General features: G+C 39.3%; 1 protein-coding gene across 1 annotated transcript in view; it reads left to right on the forward strand.

Annotated features, from left to right (window-relative positions):
- Nucleotides 1–22,531, forward strand: part of LOC138844003 (uncharacterized protein FLJ37310-like) — a 32,546-nt gene that overhangs the window by 4,233 nt on the left and 5,782 nt on the right. The window contains exon 3 of the mRNA XM_070050034.1: nucleotides 1,690–1,752. Coding sequence (XP_069906135.1) covers nucleotides 1,690–1,752 — 63 coding nt within the window. The remainder of the gene's footprint in view (nucleotides 1–1,689; nucleotides 1,753–22,531) is intronic.

Below are 22,531 nucleotides of genomic sequence, written 5' to 3' on the forward strand. Positions count from 1 at the left end.
GTGTGCAGAAGTAATGGAACATCCTTCCTGGATTGGGTTATAAAAAGACAGTGGCTTCTGTCTTTGTTCATCCCGGATGGATTGTTCGTCCCGGGAGCCCAGCCGTCACAGTAGGAAGCAATCCTATAGGCCTATAGGGATAACCCTGGGGTTGGCATTTGCAGGCTCTCTGAAATCCAGACAGGTAAGCTCAGGATGGATCTCCCCCGCCAGGCCTTCAGAAGGACGTATTCTCCAGACGCTTTGAGAGACGCTGAGCCAGTACTGGCCCACTGGGCTGTGCTGCCCTGCGCCCAGAAATTCTTCTTGTCTTGGAAAGTTCTGCTTGTGTCTGCAGCCTATCTAAGCAAGATGAGCTGTAAAATCACGCCTATTGTTTCCACTTGCTAACTGTTAGGATTACTTATTCATAAATTGATAACAAAATTGATTTTCCTGTGTGGGGAGAGGGTGTTGTGTTAACAAAACCCCAACAATTTCAGAATGGCTTTGAAATCCATCAGTGGCTCAGAGAATATTAGTAAAGGCTTCAAGTACCTTGAATGCACCATTTGTAAATGTTGAGCATGGTGAGTGAGCTTTTACATTAGAGTGAAGAAAATATTTCTGAAAATTGAAAGATTATTCTGGTTATGTAATGGCAGGAAACTTAGCAATACTGTTCCATGAAGCAGTGTGGAAACCAAAAAATGGACCTAAAAATGCATAATCTGGATAAGACAATGGTAGTGTAGCCCATTTCTTATTGTTACTTAGTAAAATATTACAGGGTTGGGGGAAGTTGAGGACTTTCAAACAAAAAGTTGCAGGAAACTGATGGTTTTAAATACTCTCAGCCACAATGACATGAAAATTTATAAATGTCTTCTGAAAACAATCTGTTTCTAAACACTGAGGTGTAAAGATAGACTATAAAATATATATTTTAATATTTCAGAAAATGAGGGGCTGGCGCCATGGCTCACTTGGTTAATCCTCTGCCTGCAGCGCCGGCATCCCATATGGGCACCGGGTTCTAGTCCCGGTTGCTCCTCTTCCAGTCCAGCTCTCTGCTGTGGCCCGGAAGGGCAGTGGAGAATGGACCAAGCACTTGGGCCCTTGCACCCTCATGGGAGACCAGGAGGAAGCACCTGGCTCCTGGCTTCTGATCGGTGCATCGCCAGCTGTGGCGGCCATTTGAGGAGTGAATCAACAGAAGGAAGACCTTTCTCTCTGTCTCTCTTTCTCACTGTCTATGACTCTACATGTCAAAAAATAAATAAAGAAAATCAACAACTTTATAGTCACCCCCTTAGACTTTATAACACGTTTTCATAACAGGGCTGCAAATTTTATGTGAATAGAGTGGAGGTTCATAGGAAACCCAAGCATTCTTAAAGGAGTTGCATACGCAGAAATATTGTCAGAGAGAGTCCAGTAGAAGACAGTCATTTGAATTCTCAGTATTTTCCTGGTGGGAAGCAGGCTGACAAAACAGCCCAGCTACAAAATAACTGATATTTTTCAAGAAAAAAGTAAAGGTGACTCAGAGTGAGACTCATGAGTGTAAAAGGCAGAGAAAGGAACGATGGACAATTATCCTCTGAGCTTGAGAATCAATCCAGGAACCTCCAATATTCTTCTGTTTAGATTTCAGAATTATTATGAACCAGTCATTCTGCATGCTTTTTGTTTTCTCTCTTCAAATAGGAATGCGTGCTGTACCTGGCAGTATTACTGTTGTTCCAGGATCTCATGTTGGACCTATGGGAGGTGGGTAACTTGTTTCTGTAGTTTCAAAGATTTGGACAATGTCTACATTTTGAGAAAAGATCTACAGTCAACAAACTATGCCTGTGGAATTTCACTTGAGAAGCCTCATTTATACCAGGGATCGTATCATACAATAAGATTCCGTACTTCCAGCTCATACTATCATGGATGAGAAATACTGGTGTCTGCAGAAGGGCAAACATATTTTGCATGTGAGGAACACAAACACTGGGGGCCAGAGCACAGACTATGATAGGAAACTTCCAACATGGATTGCAAAGCTTCCTATCCTTGTAATCCACTCTGCTTGGTGGGGGGCTAGGTTTATTGAATGAATTAAAGAAAGAATACAGTAAGACAGAGGTGATGGGACGGCATTTCCAATACCACGTATCCAGTGAAAGTGGCTCTTGGTTCTCTCCCTCCTCCCTTTAACATGCAATATGATTATACCCCGTCTCCCTGAGTGCCACTGAAAGCACCTCATGTATCAAATCCAAAATATTAGACATACAAAGTCCACTCCAGTCCTTTTCTGGTGCTCCTTTTCAGTGATTTGTTTGGTTGACTGAAGGAGAGACTGAATTAGGATACTCTTGATATCCACCTTCTCTTGTACCGTGAAGCAGTCGAAACATGGTCTCTCCGTGTAGCACCTCTTAACACTTATGAGACTCCAGTCCCTCACCACTATCTGAATCCTCTTTCTGAGCAGGTAGAGTTCCTGTACTAGTTCATTTTTATTCCATCCCCATTAGTTTTCTCTGAAGGTCAGGCTCCATCTTTCAAAGGGTGCTAAGCCCCAGGGCACTTACCGTGCTCACACGTCTCTACAGTCTTAATGCAATCACTTGAAATTTGGGAGGGCTAACCCTCTACCTCTTTGTCTATCATTTCATCAGTCATTCTCACATTGATCTACTTATCCCTCTACTCTGAGTGCTGAATTCCTGTTGAAGGGGTGCCATTTGGGTTTCTTGATTGTTAGGGAGATCAGCGTCCAGTGTTTGTCATGTTGTTTCCCAATACACATAACCTCCCCTGAAATTCTTGTTTCTGTTGGTGACTGGCTGCACCTGCTCTTATTGAAGATTCTGTGGCATATCTTGTCACAAAGTTCCATAAAGGAATTGTGTACAGATTTGTTTTTCCTTCTGTATCCCTGCTGCCATCTTTGTTTATGTAAAAGGATTTGATATACTGAAACTAAGAGAATGCTTCAAAAAGTCCATGGAAAGTGAAATCAAAAGGTGAACATATTGTGGTGCAAAAAATTTTTCAATCCACGTGTAGGAGAGGATTTTACAAAGTTCATGGAAAATGTTCATTGATTTCAGATGATTGAATTTCAACATCTTTTGTACTACAATGCACTTGCTTTTCCACTCCATTTTAGGTGAAGCTTTAGAAGTGTGTTCATAGTTTCCTACCCACAACAGTATGATCATACAGAACACCTACCTCTTTTTTTTTTTTACTTTTTATTTCAAATAGTTTCAAGTTTTCTGAACAAAATTGTGAAGTCATGTAAACAGTTCCCCTACACACCACTCCCAGTTTTAACATTGTATGTTAGTATATTTGTTACAATCAATAAATCACACACAGCTTCCCCTGTTATTAACATGTTCTATTTTTAAAAATCTTTACTCTCTCTGTCCCTTCCATGCCTGACCCCCAAGCCTCTGGTAATCAATATTCTGTGTCCATATTGAGTATTTCTTTAGCTCCCATATATGAGGGAGAAAATACAGCGTTTGTCCTTCTGTGTCTGGTTTATTTCACTTAACATGTCCTCCACTTGCAACTTTTTTGCAGCAAATGATAGGATTTCATTTTTTTGGTTGAATAGTATCTCATTGTGTACATATACCACATTCTCTTAATTTATGTGATGATGGATACCTTGGCTGATTACATAGCTTGGCTGTTTTGAACAATGCTGCAATAATGTGGTAAAATGAATATCTCTTTGGTATACTTACTTCATGGTTTGGGATATATACCCAGTATTGGGATTCTGGATCATTTGGAAGTTCTATTTCTAGTTTTTTAAGGAAACTTGCATGCACCACTGTTTTCCACAGTGACTATACTAATTTATATTCCCACTGACAGTGTATGAGAGTTCTCTCTCCACATTGTGGACAACATTTGTTGCTTTCTGTAGTTTTCCTCCTCATTCTTTTTATCTCCTCCCCCTCCTTCTCCTCCTCTTCTTTGTCTTTTAAGATTTACTTATTTATTTGAAAGGAGAGTTACACACAGAGACGGGAAGAGACAGAGTGAAATCTTCCATCCACTGGTTTACTCCCTAAAAGACCACAATGGCCAGAGTTGGGCCAGGACAAAGTCAGGAGACTGGAGCGTCAGCACTTGGGCCATCTTCTTCTGCTCACACAAGCACATTAGCATGGAGCTGGATCAGAAGCAGATCAGCTGGGGCTCAAACCAGTGCCCCTTGAGATGCAGGTGTTGCTGGCAGTGGTTTTCTGTCTTCTTGATAATACCATTCTAACTATTGTGAGGTGATAAATCATTGTGATTTTGATTTGCATTTCCCTGATGACTAGTGGAAGAAGTTATCAAGGGCACAAAAGCATCCCTTGTCTTTATAAAATATTTATGATGGCAAATTTTTATACTTAAATATTTAATCCATTTTTAGTACTTAAGGGGTGATAGTACAATGACTAATCTTTTAAACTGAATCTGTATTTTTCTTATGTTTACATAGTTTTAAGAAAGTGATAATAAGTTCCTTCACTATAATTTATTTTTTGTTTGTTTTACTTGCATTTTTAATAGAAGTTGCTTAAGTATTTAACTGTACTGTTTGTTACATTCAGTGTTTCGAATGTCTCATCATTTGCTGTGTCTTTCACAGTCCTTTAATATCATGTATGCTTTTTAGTTCTCTCACCCTTATTGTATATCTTTTAGACATATCATTCTTCCTGGCCATTTATTGCCTCATGTAAGTATCCCTTTTCTAAATCTTTTAGCTTTGTTCTTTTATTTACTTTAAGTGTGTCTCCTTTGAACAGAACATAGAAGAGTTTTATGTATTTTTTTTTTGATGAGGATAAGAACTGATGATTTTGAACCCTTTAAAAAGTTTCATTTGTATATGGAGAGAGAGTGTGCTCTCATCTATTGATTTGCTCCTCAAATGCCTGCAACATCAGGGCCAGGCAATGCAATCCAGGTCTCCCAAGTGCATGGCTGGAACCCAGTTTTTTGAGGCATCACTTGCTACCTTCCAGGATCTTTATTAGCAGGAAACTGCAGGTAGGGGCAGACAAGTATTGACCTCAGACATGCTGGTGTGGGACAGACAAGTATTGACTTCAGACGTGCTGGTGTGGGACAGACAAGTATTGACCTCAGACATGCTGGTGTGGGACAGGGAAGCTCTAAAAAGAATTTTAACTGCTGGAGCAAACATCTGGCCTGAGCTTTACATTTCAATTCAACTTGACATTTTTTGACTTATAATGAGGTAATTGATTTAATTCATGCTTATAATAATGATGGCTATGATAGATTTTATCTTTTATATCACACATTTTCTCATTTTCTCAATTCTTTCTGCTTTGACCTATGTTATATTTATTCCATTATCTCCTACTACTGACTATCCTAGTAGTGGATAATCTATTCTAGTAATGGATACCTTCTTCTTTGTTGTCTCTTAGGCAACCACACATTAATTTACTAACACCTCTAATCAAACCCAATATTTTCCCCACCAAGAAATGCTACTTTTTCCTTAAGCTTCAAAGAAAATAACTTTAGAACAGTTTTCTTTCCATTTGCTGTTATATGTTTTTCACTACTCTCATTAGACAAATGGTTTTCGTTCCTCTGCTCACTCTGCCCCTCCAACTATAAGTATTATTTTTAGATGAACACATTCATTTTTAGTAACTTATTTCTAATTAACACTTATGTGACACGTTCTCTGACACATTTCATGCAGTTTTAATATAAATATTGTCAACATCTCTACATAAACAAAAATGTCTCAAAAAGTTTATGGGGAATACATATTATGAGTATCTAGTCCCTAAAATAAAGTTATCTTTCTATTCCACTTTGCATGAACATTTTTAAATCCCTCATACTGCATAAAGTCATGAAAAATGGAATCAGATTAACATTAGTCCATTCCTGAAGAACTGAGCATTCCGGTGATTTAATCAAGGCAACACTATATTTTTTACATTATTAACTGAAGAGAAATCAGTGCTCTTTAAAGATTTTTTTTCAGATTAGGAAGCAAAAAAGAAGTCAGAAAGAGCCAGGTCAGCGCTGCGAGCTGAAGCCTCACATGATTGCCTGAGTTTGCAGAGACGCATGAGCAAGAGCAAGGTCACGATGGAGAAGGGCCCCGGTACCCGTCCCTCCACTCCAGCTGTAACATTGCGCCCACTGGCTGACTGTCCCCACTCACCAGGCCCCCTGTATCTCCCCATCTCTGGGAACCAGTATTGGACTCTCAAATTCTGTGTGGTCAATTGCTTTGGATCCCAGAGATGTGTGAGGTCTTGTGACGTGTTTCTGGCTTACTGCACTTAACGGAATGACCTCCAGGTCCATCCATGTTGTTCCAAGTTACAGGATTTTCTTCTTTTAATTTCTGAGTAGTATTCCATGATAAATATCCACATTCTCTTTATCAATTGTTCCATATAATATACATAGTTTTTAAAGTTTAAGGAATAGGAAGACAGATTGGCAGATATAAGTATGTAGTAGTGCTTGCCTTTGAGTTGAGAGCCTGGAAGAGACATCATGATGTCAATATCCCTAATGGCAGCATAAAGAGAGCTACACTCAGCCATGAGCCCTCACACTGGTGGTCTATGCTCTTCCCAATCAGTTAGTTTTGTTTTCTTTTTTGGAAAGGAGACCTTTTTGTTTATGTCTGGATGCCAGATTTCCTGAATTCAGTGGAGTAGGCTAGCAGGTGGAAGAGGCAGGAACTGTCCTATGCGTTCTTTCAACAATTTTGTTGCGTCTTTTTCCACTGTAAATTCTGCTCTATCCATTAACATGGGAGACGTTTAGAGGCTGAGCCAAGCAGGTTTACTTTTCAACAGTGAAATGTGTTCTTGTTGATTTTTAATGACAACTCTCCCTGCTGCACTTTTGCATTTAACAGATTTTTTTTTCTGTCCATATTCTTATTCTAATAGAGTTACAATAACATCCCCTCCAGCTGTCTTCTCTACTCTGTATTTATAGCCTACAATATTAACTCTTTTCAGAAGAAAAATGATGGAGATACCAAAGTACATTTCAATGTTTTGAAAAGAAATATTTATTCTTCTTTCCTATTTCTTCTTTAGATGTACTAATTTTTCCATTTATTGCCTTTCAAACCATATGCTTAAATAACATTTTTGAGCTTTTAAAACAATAAAACCATTTATGGCTATGAGCTTTCCTTTATGATAAATTTGAGTATATTTGTTGACTTTTTGAAAAGATTCATTTATTCACTTGAAATCAAAGTTGCAGAGAGAGAGAGAAAATGCATAAATAAGGTCTTCCATCCACTGGTTCACTACCCAGATGGCCACAAGGACTGGGGCTTGGCCAGGCCCAAGCCAGGAGCCAGGAGCTCCATCTGAATCTTCCAGTTGAGTGCTGGAGCCCAAGTACCAGGTGAAATTTTTTTTTTTTTTTTTTTTTTTTTTTTTTTTGCTGCTTTACCAGGTGCATTAGCAGGAAGCTAGACCAGAAGTGGAGAAGCCAGGCTTCATCTACTGTGCCACAGCACCATCCCGAGTATGTTATATTGGATGTGATGTCCTCATTATGAATAACTGCTAAATACTCAAAAAACTGAGATTGTGGTTGCTTTTTTGCTTTTCTATTAATGTATTTATTTGAAAGGCAAAGTGACAGAGAGGGGGAGAGAGAGAAAACTTCCATGCGTTGCTTCCCTGGCTGCAATAGCCAGGGCTGGGCCAGGTCAAAGCCAGGAGCTCAGAGTTCCATCTGGATCTTCCGTTTGAGTGCTAGGGCCCAAGGACTGGGAGGTCTTTTGCTGCTTCACCAGGTGCGTAGGCAGGGAGCTGGATGGGAAGTGGAGAAGTCAGGTCTAGAGTCTGCAGTCTGGTACGGGATGCCGGTGTTGCGGGGTGCTGCTTAACCTGCTGTGCCACAACGCGGGTCCCTGTGATTTCTGTTTTGATCCAAGACCTATTTATGAAACGGAAAACAACAAATGTAGGCTTTAGATAATGAACCGATGTTCATTTCAAATTTTATTACATCATCTCAGAGAATGAGTCTGTATGATTAAGCTATCTTATATAATTATAATCCCATAAAATTTGATATTATCTCTTATAAGAATGTAATTTTTTCAAACTATTTCAATGGATTAAAGGGACCAGCACTGTGGTGCAGCCAGCACTGGCCATTGTGACCATCTGGGGAGGGCATCAGCGGATGGAAGACCTTGCTCTCTCTCTTCCCCTCTGACTTAAGTAAATAAACCTTTAAAAAAGTAGGTTTAACAGATAAATGCTCTCAAAATTTGCACATTTGTCAAAGTGATTTTCATTATAATATTTAATAATCTATTTTCTTGTACATTCTTTTTCTACTTTCACCAAATAAAGTTGAGTATGTTAACTGAATTTTTTTTTCTGTGATATTTCCACATACATTTATTTCTGTAAGAATTTTCCATGGAACAGAAGACATGAGCATTGGAGTCAGAGACTGACATAACTTTGTTGTTACATGTTGTTATTTAGTACTAGGAGCATTAGTAGCTTGCCGAGTGGCTTCTGAATACTATATGGTAGAGTAACACTGTTTCCAGGCCTATCACACAGGTATACTTTAATTGTCTTGTTGAATTTGTTTTATCATATACATGTTCATGCATTGACATTCAGTACATAAAGTTGCGTCTCATTTATCCTTGTATTAATTTTCTTCTTTATGAAATCATCCAATGCTAATATTTTATTTTGAGAAATCTTTTACTTGGTGGTTTTGTTAAGAAATCTTTTTTTACACTTGCAAAGATGACTAAATTAATCTCTTTTTGGTTTTATTGTATGTGTGTGGGATAAGTTCTTTGGTGCATGTTTTAAATATTCTTTTGTACATTGTTAGCTTTTTTCTTATTGATCTAATCCAATAATCATTTTCTTTTGTGGCTAATGTAATTATTATCACTGCTTGTTACATTAGTAGAAAATAGCATTTCATGCAGTTTCCTTTGTTTTCTATATTTTGTTACACTATTTAAATTTCTTTCCTATTAGCCTCACCAGCATTTTGAATAGGCATAATTTTCCTTTAATATTAATGCTCATTCTTTCAAATATTTCAAAAGCATTCTAGGGTGTATTTATATAACTAAAGGATATAAACTGAAACACTATCTTTGATTTTGTCCTACTGAAGATATAATTTAACTTACTTTTAGTTTTACCAGCCTATTCTCTCTCAATAAAATAGTACTTAAAATATAATTTGATGTGTATTGGTCATCTCCAACATATTTCACTTATGTATTGGACATTCATTCTAATTTATAATATGACTTACTATTAAAATTTAAATGTAATAATTCATTCTTCCCAAATCTTGTAAGAAGATATTTGTACTAAAAATTTCTTTTTTTTATAGTTCCCTTTTTATCAGTTTTGAAATTCTTTATATATTTCTTTTTTTGACTTATTTATTTTATTTTATTTTATTTAATGAATATAAATTTCCAAAGTACAGCTTATGGATTACAATGGCTCCCCCCCCATAACATCCCTCCCACCCGCAACCCTCCCCTTATCCACTCCCTCTCCCCTTCCATTCACATCAAGATTCATTTTCGTTTCTCTTTATATACAGAAGATCAGTTTAGCATACATTAAGTAAAGATTTCAACAGTTTGCACCCACACAGAAACATAAAGTGAAAAATACTGTTTGAGTACTAGTTATAGCATTAAATCACAATGTACAGCACATTAAGGACAGAGATCCTACATGAGGAGTAAGTGCACAGTGACTCCTGTTATTGACTTAACAAATTGACACTCTTGTTTACGGCATCAGTAATCACATTTCTAAGTTTACAATATCTATAATTAGATATATTTACAACTATAAATTTCCTATATCGAGAATAGCTTTTTTAAACCTTTTTTTAACTTTTATTTAGTAAATATAAATTTCCAAAGGCTTTTTTTAAAACATGTATTTTGTTTTAAATTTTGAGAGCCAGAGTTACAGAGAGAGGGGGAGAGAGAGAGAGAGAAAGAGAGAGAGAGGGAGATCTTCCACGCACAGTTTTGCTCCCCAGATAGCCACAACAGCCAGTGCTGGGCCAGGCTGAAGCGAGGGGCCAGTAGCTTCATTCTGGTCCCCCAGGTGGGTGCAGGGACCCAAGCACTTGGGCTGTCTTCCACTGATTTGCCAAGGCCTTTAACCAGGAGCTGCATTGGAAGTGTAGTGGCAAGAACACAAACCAGCACCCATATGGAATGCTGGTTTTGTGGGTGGCAGCTGCATCTGCCATGCCACAATGCTGGTCCCCATTTTGAGTTTCTATTAAATAAACAGGCTTGAGATATAAAAGAAATATTAGATAATACAACTCAATTTGAGATTTAAAAACCTGTGTTAATCAATTGGCATAAACATTAATATAGGATACTCGTTGACATACCTACAAAGACATACAAATCGAGAAAAATAAAACTGGACAGCTGGAGTTAGTTTTTAGCCCCAGATGTCTGGTTTCATAAAACACATAGTCTCTGTTTTTTATCCTTTATTTGAATCTTGAGGTTTTTCTATAATGGAATGATATTATAAAATATAGCAGATATGAGGGAACCAAGCTAAGGGCAGATCTTTCTTTAGTTGGGAAGCAGAACACACAGGAAACAAGCACAGAGAATGACAGATGGGGAAGCTTCTATCTCGGAGTCCCACAACCCCGAGGCTGACTTCACATCAGGACACGGTAGACACTGTGTTTGCAGAGCTGTCTAGGCTGTGATAAACTCCTTAACACTCCTGCTCTGTCTCTAATAGCTTCTTAAGAAATCTTTCGTGCTTTTACTTATGATGTTCAATTTCTTCTCTCTTTTAAAAACATCATTAATCTCTGCCACTCATATTTCCTCTATGAAAACTTATTTATTATAGAAACAGCAAGGATATTAGAGACAGGAAAATCATAACTTCCATGAGCTTCAGTTTTTCCCAACTAATGAAATTGACTATCAATAATTCAGAGATATCCATTGATATTAGGTAATATGACACCTTTACATAGTACCCACCTCATAGTTTATATAAAACAAACTGCTATTTTTGTCTGTATTAAAATGTTGGCAAGGATGGAGGATTTATCTTCTCCAAATTTCTTGGAACATTGTATCTTGAATCACAGACAAAATATGCCATTTACTTCTCTCACAACTGTCATCAATTTTCGACTAAGATAACAGATAAACTATTTTATATAAGCAATTTATTTATTTCAATCTAATTATCAAAGTGATAATTTATTAATGTGGGGCTGGCATGTTAGCACAGTAGATTAAGCCATTGCCTGTGACACCACCATCTCATATGGGTGCCTGTTTGAATCCCAGCTACTCCACTTTTTTTTTTTTAGGATTTACTTATTTATTTGAAAGGCAGAATTATAGAGAGGCAGAGGCAGAAAGAGAGAGAGAGAGAGAGAGAAAGGAAGAGAGAGAGGTCTTCCATCAGCTGGTTCACTCCCCAAATGGCCACGAGGGCTGGAGCTGCACTGATCCAAAGCCAGGAACCAGGAGACTCTCCCGGGTCTCCCATGAGGGTGCAGGGACCCAAGGACTTGGGCGGTCCTCCACCACTTTCCCAGGCCAAAGTAGAGAGCTGGCCCAGAAGTGAAGCAGCTGGGTCTTGAACCGGTGCCCATGTGGGATACCAGCACTGTAGGCAGTGGCCTCACTCAGTATGCCACAGCGCCAGCCCTGACTGCTCCATTTTAGATCCAGCTCTCTGCTATGGCCTGGGAAAGCAGCAGAGGACAGCCCAAGTACTTAGGCCCTTGCACCCTCATGGGAGACCTGGAGGAAGCTCCCAGCTCCTGGCTTCAGCTGGGCCCCACCCTAACCATTGAAGCCATTTGGAGAGTGAACCAGAAGATTTCACTTTCTCTCTGTCTCTGTAACTTTGCCTTCCAAATAAATAAATAAACCTGCTTTAAAAAATTACTAATTGCATTGAAAATTCTTAATCTAGTTGATTCACAGATATTTTATGATGTCTTTTAATAGTATATAATATTTGCCAATTATAACATACAATTATATAATGAGTAAAGGTTTAATATAGTGTTCTATATTAGTATTACTATAGTAGTTCATTAAGAATATGCAAACAAATTATGCAACCTACAAGCTCAGTGAACTAAGAAAATTTGAAAAGTCATTTATCTCCTTGGATTTTAAGTATTTTTGATAAAATGAAGTCTGTATCCAATACAAATCAAATGTTCCAATAACTGATGTGATGATTAAATAACAGTTGAATGAAAGCAATATAAAGCACATTACAAATAAACTTTTTGGGGGCCGGCACTGTGGCATAGTGGGTTAAGCCTCCGCCTGCAGCACCAGCATCCCATATGGGCACAAGTTTGAGTCCCGGCTGCTTCTCTTCCAATCCAGCTCTCTGCTATGGCCTAGGAAAGCAGTAGACGATGGTCCAAGTGCTTGGGCCCCTGCACCCATGTGGGAGACCCAGAAGTAGCTCCTTGTTCCTGGTTTCAGATGGGCCCAGTTCCAGCCATTGAAGCCATTTGGAGAGTGAACCAGTGGATGGAAGACCTTTCTCTCTGTCAAATGAATAAGTAGAATCTCAAAAAAAAAAAAAGTTTTACCTATAACCTCAGCTATTTGAAGGACAAATATTTAGAGAGGGGAAAGAGAATGCTCATTATGCTAAAGTCTTTGACTCTGTAGCAGACCCACATCTAGAACAGAGCCCTAAACATAGATAGCTGTGTAAAGACGCAAACATGATTGCTAAATGAAATGAAACAAGAGCAATTTACAGAGGGTGTACACAACATGCTTTAAAAAGAAAAGGGATTTTGATCTTAAAGAAATAAATGGGCTATTGCACGTTTTATACCTAACTAAACAGGAAACAGACAATGGTAGGATGTTTTCCCTCCGAGGATGTTCTGACCACCCATTAAGGTGGAACGACAGAGAATCTGAATGGATGCATCATAGGAGATTTTCATAGACCACACGGGGGCCAGACAAGGGCCTGATTCTGTTGTGACTCAGGCAATTTCTCATCACAGTTTCATAATCCTTGATTTGTCAATGTCTTCTCTCTTCGATATTCTCTTAGTAACAGTAGTTCATGCAACCAAAAGAGAGCAAGAAACACTGTCATGGCTTTTGGCTCATGTTTTCTGAACTCCCAATGTCAGTTGGAATGAGTTTCTATTCAAAGGTAAAGAAATATCAGAGGAAGTGTATAACATGTAATTTAGGCCAAGAAAGGAAAGCTTGTCAATTTAAAAATGATTAAAGTAGCCAATCATTCATAAGCATTCTATATTTATGCCATAACATCAGGTCCAAGATAGACAATTAGGAAACAGAACTTTTTTAAAAAAATTTATTTATTTGACAGATAGAGTTAGACAGTGAGAGAGAGAGACAGAGAGAAAGGTCCTCCCTCTGTTGGTTCACCCCCAAATCGCCCCAACGGCCAGAACTATGCCGATCCAAAGCCAGGAGCCAGGTGCCTCTTCCTAGTCTCCCATGCGGGTGCAGGAGCCCAAGCACCTGGGCCATCCTCCACTGCCCTCCCGGGCCACAGCAGAGAGCTGGACTGGAAGAGGAGTAACCAGGACTAGAACCCGGAGCCCATATGGGATGCCGGCACCGCAGGCAGAGGATTAACCAAGTGAGCCATGGCGCCGGCCCCCCAGACATTTTTCTTAAGCCTAAAGGATCATAAGATACTTTGTACTTTGATAATTAAAAATTACTGTTGAATATATGGAAAATATCTATGTGTCAACATGACCTGTCCAACTTGAAGATACATTTTTTCCCCAGAGGGCAGTCTATAATGTTATAGCAGAATCTAATTACTGTGGCTTCCTAGATCTCACCTATAATTTTGTATCTTTCTGAAGTTGTTTTCGACACCTCTACATCTTCAGACAAAAATCAGTAATTTCTTTAACTTCTGTAATAAATCAGTTGCTATTATTGTGTAGATTTAATATTTTCTGGTGCAATCATTTACTTACATGTGTGATACAATATATTTATTTTGTCTAATTCAAATATACAATTTAGAACAGTGAGTTGAAAATAATAAATCCTCAATAAAAATTTACATTTTGAATCAGTGTGGGAGTTTTATAGACCAAAATAAAAGTGTGAAAAGAAATATAAAATGTCCATGAGAAAAGTTCTGAGGATAAAGTTAGATTTTAATTTCTTATTCACATAGGAAATTTAGATGACAGAGTTTTAAATTCAAGGTATGCAACAGGATTTGATTTTCTTGTGCAGTTTAGTGTAGAATACATAGATTTTGCTATAAAGCCAAATAATTGTTTTGAAGATTTTAAAAAAGTATGTATTTTCCTTGAGTTTTATTGATTTTGTGATAAGGAATTTAAGCTTAAGGGAGCAAGGGGAAAGGGATCTGATATATCTGTAATATTGAAGAAATTCAGGAAACCTTTTTCTGTAGAGGGATAAAGGAAATCAATAGAAAGGAGTCCTCGGCAGTTCCCGGGGGAAATTATTATGAGCTATGTCAGAACTCACGCTCATGACTTTGAATGGCACAACGTGAGGGTCAGAGATAACGTGAACTTGAGATGTGAATCTACATGGACAAGCAATCATGGGTGTCACTAAGTCACGAGATCTAATAGATGGAATGCAGAAGTTTATATGGTACAAAAGAAACATTCCTGACAAAGAATGGGGTAGCAACTGATTTTTCTGAATAGGAAAGTCATCATAAAAGGCACACATTCACATACAAAGAATATAGGCAGGGTAGAGAGGAATGGAAGATACATGAAGAAATGAGGAGTGGAAAGAGTGACAGACTCACAGAAAGGGAGAGAACAGAGAGGCAACAGGAGAGGAAATGAAAAGAGAAAAAGAAGAGAGAGGAGGCGGGGAGAGAGGAGAGGCTGCTTCACTCAGATGGGAAACAATAGATGCTAGGAACTGTGAAGTGGCTCCTCTCTCAGACTGTGGTGTAGAGAGCTCTATTTAAAAGGTGTATGAGTTCTCCTACTAAGTAAGAATCCTCAGGAAATATTTGGAAGAAATGTTTGAAAAATAGATTGGATTTCTTGTCTTAGAGCATTAAACTGGAATAGGTTTATGAAAGGTATCACAAGGAAATTACCATTTCACTTGTAGAGAAACAACCTGTTTCCTATGAGGTAATATTTTCCTATCCCTAGAAGTGTCAAGCAAACAAACAAACAAACAAAAAACCCTGTCTGACTCTTTCTACTGAACACAGAAGAAAAAAGGCATACATTTACCAAAAGGTGTTTTAGATGTTTCTGCGATCACTTGTAGACCTAACAAATCTGTGAACCACCTTACAAAAATCAAAGACATCGTGCCTCAAATTTCCTGGAGGACCTTGTGTTTTCATTCATGTAGCCTCTGAGGCACTCCCCACGGCGAAGATCTCTTCTCTAAGAAGGCTTTCTTCTGTCTTTAGTCTTCATTATCCTCTCTCTCCCCCCACTGGTTCCCAACCATCCCAATCCGTTCCATCTATAACAATACAGGACCTTCCAGTGCCTTTAAGCCTATTCCCTGCGGCTGGCACTGCCTCCCCAAGCATGTCATTTCTCCATCTCTATTTCAATTATCCTCTTCCTCACAAATCCACGTCACTCCTCACTCCAATTAGGTTCCTGCCTCAGACATTCAGTGACGTTCTGCTATACCTAAGCCATAAATTATCTATTAATTTCAGTTTTATAAGTTTTTACTGATTTACATGTCACAGGGAAGAAGAATCCATGTAACACTGAGATGAGAGTTTTAATAATTAGATAAATCCAAACATTTAACTGGTTGTATCATGAGGCACTGATTTTTCAATCACTGGTATCTCCAGTATGTCTGCAAGCTCTCTCCCTAACCCGCCTGCTTCTGCTAGGAGTTTTCCTCACTGTCCGTACTGAAGGGTACATCAGAGGAGGTATGTTTAAGGCAAATAGCATGCATTCTTTTTTTTTTTAAGAATTATTTTATTTATTTGAAAGATAGAGTTACAAAGAGAGGTAGACCAGAGTGAGAGAGGTCTTGCATTCTGCTGGTTCACTCTGCAAATGACCACAATGGCCAGAGCTGAGCTGATCCAAAGCCAGAAGCCAGGAGCTTCTTCCAGGTCTCCCACATGGGTGCAAGGGCCCAAGGACTTGGGCCATCTTCCACTGCTTTCCCAGGCCATATCAGAGAGCTGGATCGGAAGTGGAGCACTCGGGACACCAACCGGCGCCCATATGGGATGCCAGCATTGCAGGCTGGGGCTTTAACCCGCTATGCCACAGTGCTAACCCAAGCATGCATTCTTCCTTGCTGACTCAAATGAAATAGAATGAAAATATAATAGCATTGGAAAGATCAGCAGAGGCTGTAGAATTCTGTGAGTCATGGTAGTGGAACCCAGGTGCTCTCCAAGTGTGAAGTACAGCCCTGCTCTAGTAAGAACAGGATCAGCAGCTCTGATTCCTTCGATTAAGGCCTTTTCTTTGGCTTTTGTGGTTTCAAAGCCTGGTGTTTTGCCAAACATCAAGATAGACAAGATGACGTCACAGCCTGCTTTTTCCTTTTCCCAGCTTCAGGATCTGATCCTGTCAACATCTATGAAAGAAGAGAAACATCTTGATTTCTTCTGACAGTGGACATTAATTCCATCATTAAAATGTGGTGTACTACTATGAAAGGAGAAGAAATGGTGATCAAGAGAAACTGACAAATATCCACTCAGAAACAGACCAAAGAAACCCAAGAATCTTTCCCTGGTTAAAATTAAGTTTAGCAAAGGCAAAGTTTTTCAAAATGAGTTTTCATTGACTTCCAATACCCTGGAATTTCTTTGTAAACCTCAGTGCACAGAGTAGAGACTGAGCACGTCCCCATCTGTCCCAGTGGTGCTGGGAACCACCAGGCTCCTCATGGTCTTTCAGAAAGCTCATACAAATAGTAGTTTTGACAACAAGAGGGCCCCATCTCTGCGTGTCAGCCAGAATCTCCCCCTGTTGGTAGCCAGTCAGTGTCTATCACACACGGGTGCCACACTACTGACCACAGCAGTCTTGCCCACAGTGCAAGGTGTCATTGCTGCTGCCAGTTCTCAGCAGTGGTGCGTTTCTGGACAGTGGGGTGCTGCTTTGCTGCCTGTGTGTTTCCCCGCATCTTAGCTGCTGTTCTTGGCTGCAGGTCCATGTCTCTAACGAGCAGCCGCTGCTGTTGCCTCAAGATATCTTTCCCTGTCTCAATGTTTTACTTCTTCTTCTTCATTTCTTTGCTTTTACTGCCAACATAGAGAAAACTCACACCATTTATAAGAGTAAGGGATGGACTTAGTGTCACTTTCCTCAGGAAATGAAAAAGGAAAAGCAGTCAAGCTGGCATTAATGAAATGCCCACTTTCCCTGGATACTTCACATATGCCATCATTCAGTTATTCCTCAAACCTTACCAGGAAATCATTATTTTTTCAAACTAATTCAGAAAGGTAAATTTGGATGAAGCAATTTGGCCAAAGTCTCAACGTGTGTATCTTACTATGGACTATTTGATGCCCTTTCTGTCTCACTGCTCTTCTAAGCACATTAACTCTGGGGGAAACAGGTGCATTAGGATGCTAGCCCTGAGCTCCGTAAAGGGCTGGTGTAGGGAGAATACAAGGACAAGGTTTTCCTTCATTTTGTTTTGCTCATTCACCCTGGGATAAGCCAGTAAGATAAATGAATCAACTGGACTCCTGGTACACATGTGAGTGATATTCTACTGTAGTAAGTTAGCTACATCCCTTTTATTCTTTGGTGATAAATCATGAATTTCATCAACTTCTTGATAGTTTTCACTGAATAGAAACCTTTATTTGTTTAAAATAAGCTTAATATTAATTATAGAAGCATCATAGGTGTAGCAGAATTATTCGGTATCAGAAAAAGAAATGCAATAGTATTTGTATATTTGGGAAAACTTCAGAGAAAAGAGAATGACAATAATCGCTACACAAACTCATGAAGCCAAACTTTTGTGATAATAGCAGAGATTAGAAAAATGTTTCCAAGTCAGACAAGAGAATTGAAGGCTCTAAATGGTAGAACAACCATAAGGAGCTAGGACAGTAAGAAGGGACATTTGATAACAGCAGGGGAGAAGGGAGGGGGCATGCTTTCCTGTTACTATATTCTTCATTGCCTTTGTAGATCTTTTATATTTGTGAATGATTTATTTGCCTTATAATCAGCACCAGGAGTACTCTGTCACATAATAGGATTCTGTAAACATTTATTTAATTGAACCTTTATTTGATGACTAATGTAGGAATATTCAGTATCTAAGCATTTGTATGTGGGTAATACTTATACTAGGGACATTAAATTAGAATGGAAAAACAGAGTGCTTTAATGTTACTAAGTATGTAAGTGTATTCTGAAGTTTGATTCTGAAAGCCCATTATTGCTTTCTTAAAGAGAACAGCAAATTGTGAATGCATTTAGCCTTGTTCTTCCAAATGAAAACATGATAAAAAGGAGTAAGGCATCTCAGCTTTTGGTTTTATTATGAAAATTGGGATTTATCTTTTCACTAGAGTCAATGTGGAAAATAAATTCTAAAACACTATTTTTTAGTTATTTTCCATAATATACTTTTGCTCGCAACTCTGGCTCCATGAGAAGTAGGAAAAGTCATGTTAAGATAAAGAACTTTGGAACATGTGTCAGAGGATGATGGAGTGGTAGAAATGGGGGTTATCGTATTGAGGATTCAAGAGAAGTTCTGATTTTGCACTGCCCTTATCTTAACTGTTGAGGAACATTTTTGTTTGTTTGCTTTTGTTATTATTTTTCTTTTTATTCATACTTTTCAGCAAACTTTCCATTTAGTGTAAGGTTAATCTTCTGAGTATAAAATTAGCTGAAAATAGATCTTTGTAAAAAATGAGAATGGAAATGGGAAAGGGAGGAGGAAGCGTTGGGGCAGGGGGTATGGGTGGGAAGGAGATAGGATGGGAAGAATCACCAGGTTGCCAAATTTGTATATATGTAAAGTATGACGTTTGTGTTCCTTAAACAAAATTTAAAAAAAGAAAAGAAAAAAGAAAAAAAAGAGAAGTTCTGAAAGAAATATTTGTTCCTTCAGATTTGGGCAAAATTGTAGGTAGGTGTTTGTACTCACAATGATTTTCATTGTGACTCTTTCAAATCATATTCCCCACTGTTCCTGATCCATCGCCAACCTGTCGAAATCCTCACAGGCCGGAGATCCATGAGAACAAATGCCCCACTCCTTCCCCATAGGCTGCAGAGTGATCAAGTACTCATTATAGGAAAAATATTTGGGTATAAGAAATTCCTCAGTAACAGGCTTAAAGGCATGTGGCTGACATATTGGGTGGCAAGCAGTATTTCCTGATTTAATTAGTCTTCACCTACTATAAATGCCTAAGTGGAGATTTCAAAGGGTGGATATATGTGCTGAATAAGATTCAAGATGAAAACTGAACTAACTTGATGTTTCACATTACCCTGAGCCCTGGAGAAGTGCTTAGTGTGGAGAAACTACTGGAAGGGCATATATAACCAAGAAAACAATTCATTTTTTAGGATAACTTATGTTGAGTGTTCTTCAAGGAACTAAGGAGGAAATTGTGAGTTAGGTTGAAGAAACTATGGAGATAATGTTGAATGAAAAGCATTTGAAAGGAAAATACGATTTTAAGTCTATTGGAAAATTAACCCCAAGAGAGGCAAGGGTATTACAGCAACTCTCTACATGAAAACATCTATAAAGTTGGCCAGGAAAGACAAAACTCAAGGTGTTCTGGAGGGAGAGGTGAAGAGTTAACAACAGCCTTGAAGTCAGAAATGAGCCGGGAAACAGATAATCCAATGGGCTTCAATGAACCATACATTGGTTGCACGCATGAGGTTTGGAAATTTATAATCATAATTTTAAAAAGCATGCAGGTGAGACCTTATGTGTTAATACTTGAAAATTTAAAGGCTAATCAGAAGTTATTCACACATATTTGTAGGAATATAAATATGAAGAATGTCTGAATTCATTTTCACACATCATATTAACATTTTTCTCAAAAACCATGAAAAATTTTGTTTTAAGTGTATAGAATGGCATCATGATGCTGTAATTCAAGTATGATTGTGTTAAATACAGTCATCTCAAACTCAGGCATGCCATTTACTAATCACCAGCCCTGATCAAGTTCACTCCAATAATCTCTGTTCCTACCAGGACCTGCCTTTCATACACCTGCCACACTTTCTTTTTTTTATTTTTTATTTTTTGACAGGCAGAGTGGACAGTGAGAGAGAGAGACAGAGAGAAAGGTCTTCCTTTGCCGTTGGTTCACCCTCGAATGGCCGCCGAGGCCAGTGCGCTGCGGCCGGCGCACCGCGCTGATCCGATGGCAGGAGCCAGGATCCAGGTGCTTTTCCTGGTCTCCCATGGGGTGCAGGGCCCAAGCACCTGGGCCATCCTCCACTGCACTCCCGGGCCACAGCAGAGAGCTGGCCTGGAAGAGGGGCAACCGGGACAGAATCCAGTGCCCCGACCGGGACTAGAACCCGGTGTGCCGGCGCCGCTAGGCGGAGGATTAGCCTAGTGAGCCGCGGCGCCGGCCCCACCTGCCACACTTTCAATGTCCCTCGCTCCCTCCACTGATTCTACTCATGTTTTCCACTTAACCTTTACATACAACACCTCCTGCCCACCGTGATCCATCTCTACCTTCTCCAACCTTTTCTCTGCCCAGCGAACTTAACCTCTTCAGGCTCCACTCCTCTCTGGCATCTGATTGGACTTATCCAGTGACAATACTAGCAGAAAATATTAAGAAAGGGAGAAACTGAAGTCAGGGTATTTAACTCTCAGTTTGCTCCCAGGTACGTCAAGCTCAAATGGACAAAAGTCCCTGTCTATCCCACGGACGCCAACTCTGCTGAATCACAGATCCTGGCACTCACTCTCCCTCTTCTTTCTTCCTACTCGTAGGGCCACAGTGAGAATCCTGACACTGCTACTACTTGCAGCATTATACCATGATATTTATTTACACCTCTATGCTTTAAAATAACTCCTGTCATAATAATCCCTCTCAAAATTTTGAACATTTATTATTTGAGTTATGACTTTCCTTTTTTTTTTTTTTTTTTTTTTTTTTTGGACAGGCAGAGATAGACAGTGAGAGAAAGAGACAGAGAAAAAGGTCTTCCTTCCGTTGGTTCACCCCCCAAATGGCCACTAATGTTGGTGCACTGCGCCAATCCAAAGCCAGGAGCCAAGTGCTTCCTCCTGGTCTCCCATGTGGGTGTAGGGCCCAAGGACTTGGGCCATCCTCCACTGCCCTCCTGGGCCACAGAAGAGAGATGGACTGGAGGAGGAGCAACTGGGACAAAATCCGGCACCCCGACCGGTACTAGAACTGGGGGTGCCGGCGCTGCAGATGGAGGAGTATCCTAGTGAGCCGCGGCGCTGGCCAAGTTATAACTTATTCTGCTCACCATATTTTCCCAGAAGTAATTTCAAAGTAAATCATGTAAATGCACACTTGCATATACACTCAGCTCCTTTGCTGCGTCCCTGTTTAAGTCCAAAAGTCTATCTACCTCCTCTGCGGCTCTACCTTTATCAAGAACAACACATAGTCCTCCTGAGTGGATGCGGTAGATGAAATCAAGGGCCAGAAGAAATGTTTACATCCTAAATGTAGGAACCTGTGGCTGAGTGACCTGGAAACTTACTTCACAGGTATTTTATGTAGTAGGATTTTACTTTCCCTTAAAGCCTTTAATAAGTTAAATAGATTCAGAAGTCTGGACTGACATTTCTTCTTCTTCTTTTCTTAAAGGTGTCCTACTGTCTCTTTGCCTCTATGTATTTTATGAGAAGTTTGTGATCATTAAAGATTGTTCTGCAGTATAGAAAGTGTCATTTTCTCTGGCTGCCGTGTTTTGGTTTTCGGAAGTTTTATTATAATGCATACAGATTTTCTTATTTAATTTTTAAAGATTCACTGAGATTGCTGAACCAGTAAGTGAATGTGTTTCACCATGTTTGTAAAATTTTGGTTATTGCTTATTTCTTCTTTTTAAAAAGATTTATTTATTTATTTTGAAAGTCAGAGTTACAGAGAGGGAGAGTGAGATCTTCCATTTGCTGGTTCACTTCTCAGATGGCTTCAACTGCCAGCACTGGGCCAGGGCCCAGCCAGAAAGCAAGGGTCAGCAGCTTCCTCTGGGTCAACCATGTGGGTGGCAGGGGCCCAAGTACTTGGACAATCTTCTGCTGCTTTTCCCTGGCCCTTAGCAGGCAGCTAGAATGGAAGTGGAGCATCCAGAAAAAGAACTGGTGCCCGTATGGGATGCTGGCATCTCAAGTGGCTGCTTTACCTGCTATACCACAACAGTGGCCCCACGTTGTTTCCTGAGGTAAGATTTTTGTACTAATCTCAAAAGTGACACA

This window comes from Oryctolagus cuniculus, chromosome 10, assembly GCF_964237555.1.
Source record: "Oryctolagus cuniculus chromosome 10, mOryCun1.1, whole genome shotgun sequence".
NCBI classification, from domain to species: Eukaryota; Metazoa; Chordata; class Mammalia; order Lagomorpha; family Leporidae; genus Oryctolagus; species Oryctolagus cuniculus.